The sequence below is a fragment of the Puntigrus tetrazona genome, chromosome 1 (assembly GCF_018831695.1).
Source record: "Puntigrus tetrazona isolate hp1 chromosome 1, ASM1883169v1, whole genome shotgun sequence".
NCBI lineage: Eukaryota > Metazoa > Chordata > Actinopteri > Cypriniformes > Cyprinidae > Puntigrus > Puntigrus tetrazona.
The window spans coordinates 11,131,845-11,133,671 of NC_056699.1; the positions used below are offsets into that span (position 1 = coordinate 11,131,845).

Below are 1,827 nucleotides of genomic sequence, written 5' to 3' on the forward strand. Positions count from 1 at the left end.
TCTCTCTCTCTCTCTCTCTCTCTCTCTTTAGGTCCTGGGTTATAGGTGCCATAGCTCTGCTGTGTCTGCTGGGGTTGACCTGGGCATTTGGGCTGATGTATATCAATGAGAGTACAGTCATCATGGCCTACCTCTTCACCATCTTTAACTCGCTGCAGGGAATGTTCATCTTCATATTTCACTGCATCCTGCAGAAGAAGGTGAACCACGCAAACACAAAGTCAGACTGTTCTTCTTTTGACCGCTTGAGGGTTTAAAAAGTGAAACATTTTCGAGCTGCCTGGTATACGTTCATCGCATTAGATCATGGCCTTGATCAAGCTTGGATTGCTCGAGTGGATTTTTATATTGTGTGTGATGCTAATGCAGTTTTTTCGAGAAAAACAAGGTCGCTAGCAGTGAATAAGTTTAAATTAAAATGATTGTTTCTTAATTTTCAAATAGTAACTAGGTTGGAAACGGCACCTACTGAAGCTAATCCTGAAAAAAATGACCTAATCAGCATATTAGCATGATCTAGAAAGCATCATGTGACACTTAAGGCCGTGTTCACACTTGGCGTCTTTTTGTTGCTATAGCAACAGCTGCAACAGTAGCTTAGCAAGGGATGTGCTGCAGAAATGTCAAGAAAGCGTAAAAAAGTTGTTGATTGTTGATTCACAACGACATTCTTTGTGCTTCCTAGACTAGTACGATCAGTTTATCTGTCGGCAGCTTCTCCATTTTTTCATGTTGTTATGGAAACGACAGATCTCGCTACTCGCTTGGTCATCGGTCAACTGTCAAAAGTGGGCTTAACGTAAGGCTTTTTTTTTTTTTTAAGTTGAACTTTTTTTTAACTTGAAAAGATGCTCTAAGCTGCAGAAAAAGAATCCGGCGGTGGCATTTTAAAAAGCTCTGAGGACTTTTTTTGAAAATGCTGTTTACTCCATAGGATTCTAACTGAAAAGACGAGCATAACCTAAGACTGAGGCAATGGCTGCTGAAAATTCAGCTTTGTCATCACAGGAGGAAATTACATTTTTAAATATATTAAAATAGAAAACACAATATGACACAATATTTCACAATATAATGTTTTTACTATATTTTTAATCATATAAACGTAGTATATATATATATATAAAACATTCCTATTAAAAAGTCCATGTTTAATTTAATTACAATTTAATCTTACAAATCTGGTCAAATTAGAGTCATACTGAAAATCAGATACATTTGAATCTGTCCACCAAAGCTAGAATGATTGTTTTCAAAATGATCCTAGCTGACAGAAAAACTCCCCTTATTTGAAGAATCATCCATGAATGTTATGCAAACATCTGCAGTATTGCAATCACGTGCACATACGCATACCGTGGCTCAATTGACCTCTTTCCTGGGCATTTTACTAAGGGTTTACTGGCCTCTCATTAGTAATGATCTCATTAATCAACCCTTCTGTCACATGCATGCTCAATTAGAGACCCTCAGCTCATCAGATTTATTTAGCTCATGATAGATTTTAAACCTTTTAATTATCTGATGGCCGACCGGTGGATTGCTTCCAGAGTCATTTAGCATGAAAATGCTCATATCCACATTACACTGGTGCATTTTAGCCGTGGAGGGAAACAGATATTGATTAAAGAAAAATAATAATGTGTATGTGTGAATATTTCTGTGTATTGACGGACAGAAAGATTGGACTGTTGTGGAATTTGATTACGTATTCTGCTAACCTTTCAAGTTAAATAGCAACTTCTGAGCCTAAAGTGGATGATTGTAGAGTTTTTCTCTAATCGACCCATCTACCTAATGGATCTGAACACAACATATATATATATA

General features: G+C 36.9%; 1 protein-coding gene across 1 annotated transcript in view; it reads left to right on the forward strand.

Moving 5' to 3' along the window:
* Nucleotides 1–1,827, forward strand: part of LOC122342742 (adhesion G protein-coupled receptor L3-like) — a 19,928-nt gene that overhangs the window by 8,765 nt on the left and 9,336 nt on the right. Inside the window, exon 9 of the mRNA XM_043236800.1 lies at nucleotides 32–200. Coding sequence (XP_043092735.1) covers nucleotides 32–200 — 169 coding nt within the window. The remainder of the gene's footprint in view (nucleotides 1–31; nucleotides 201–1,827) is intronic.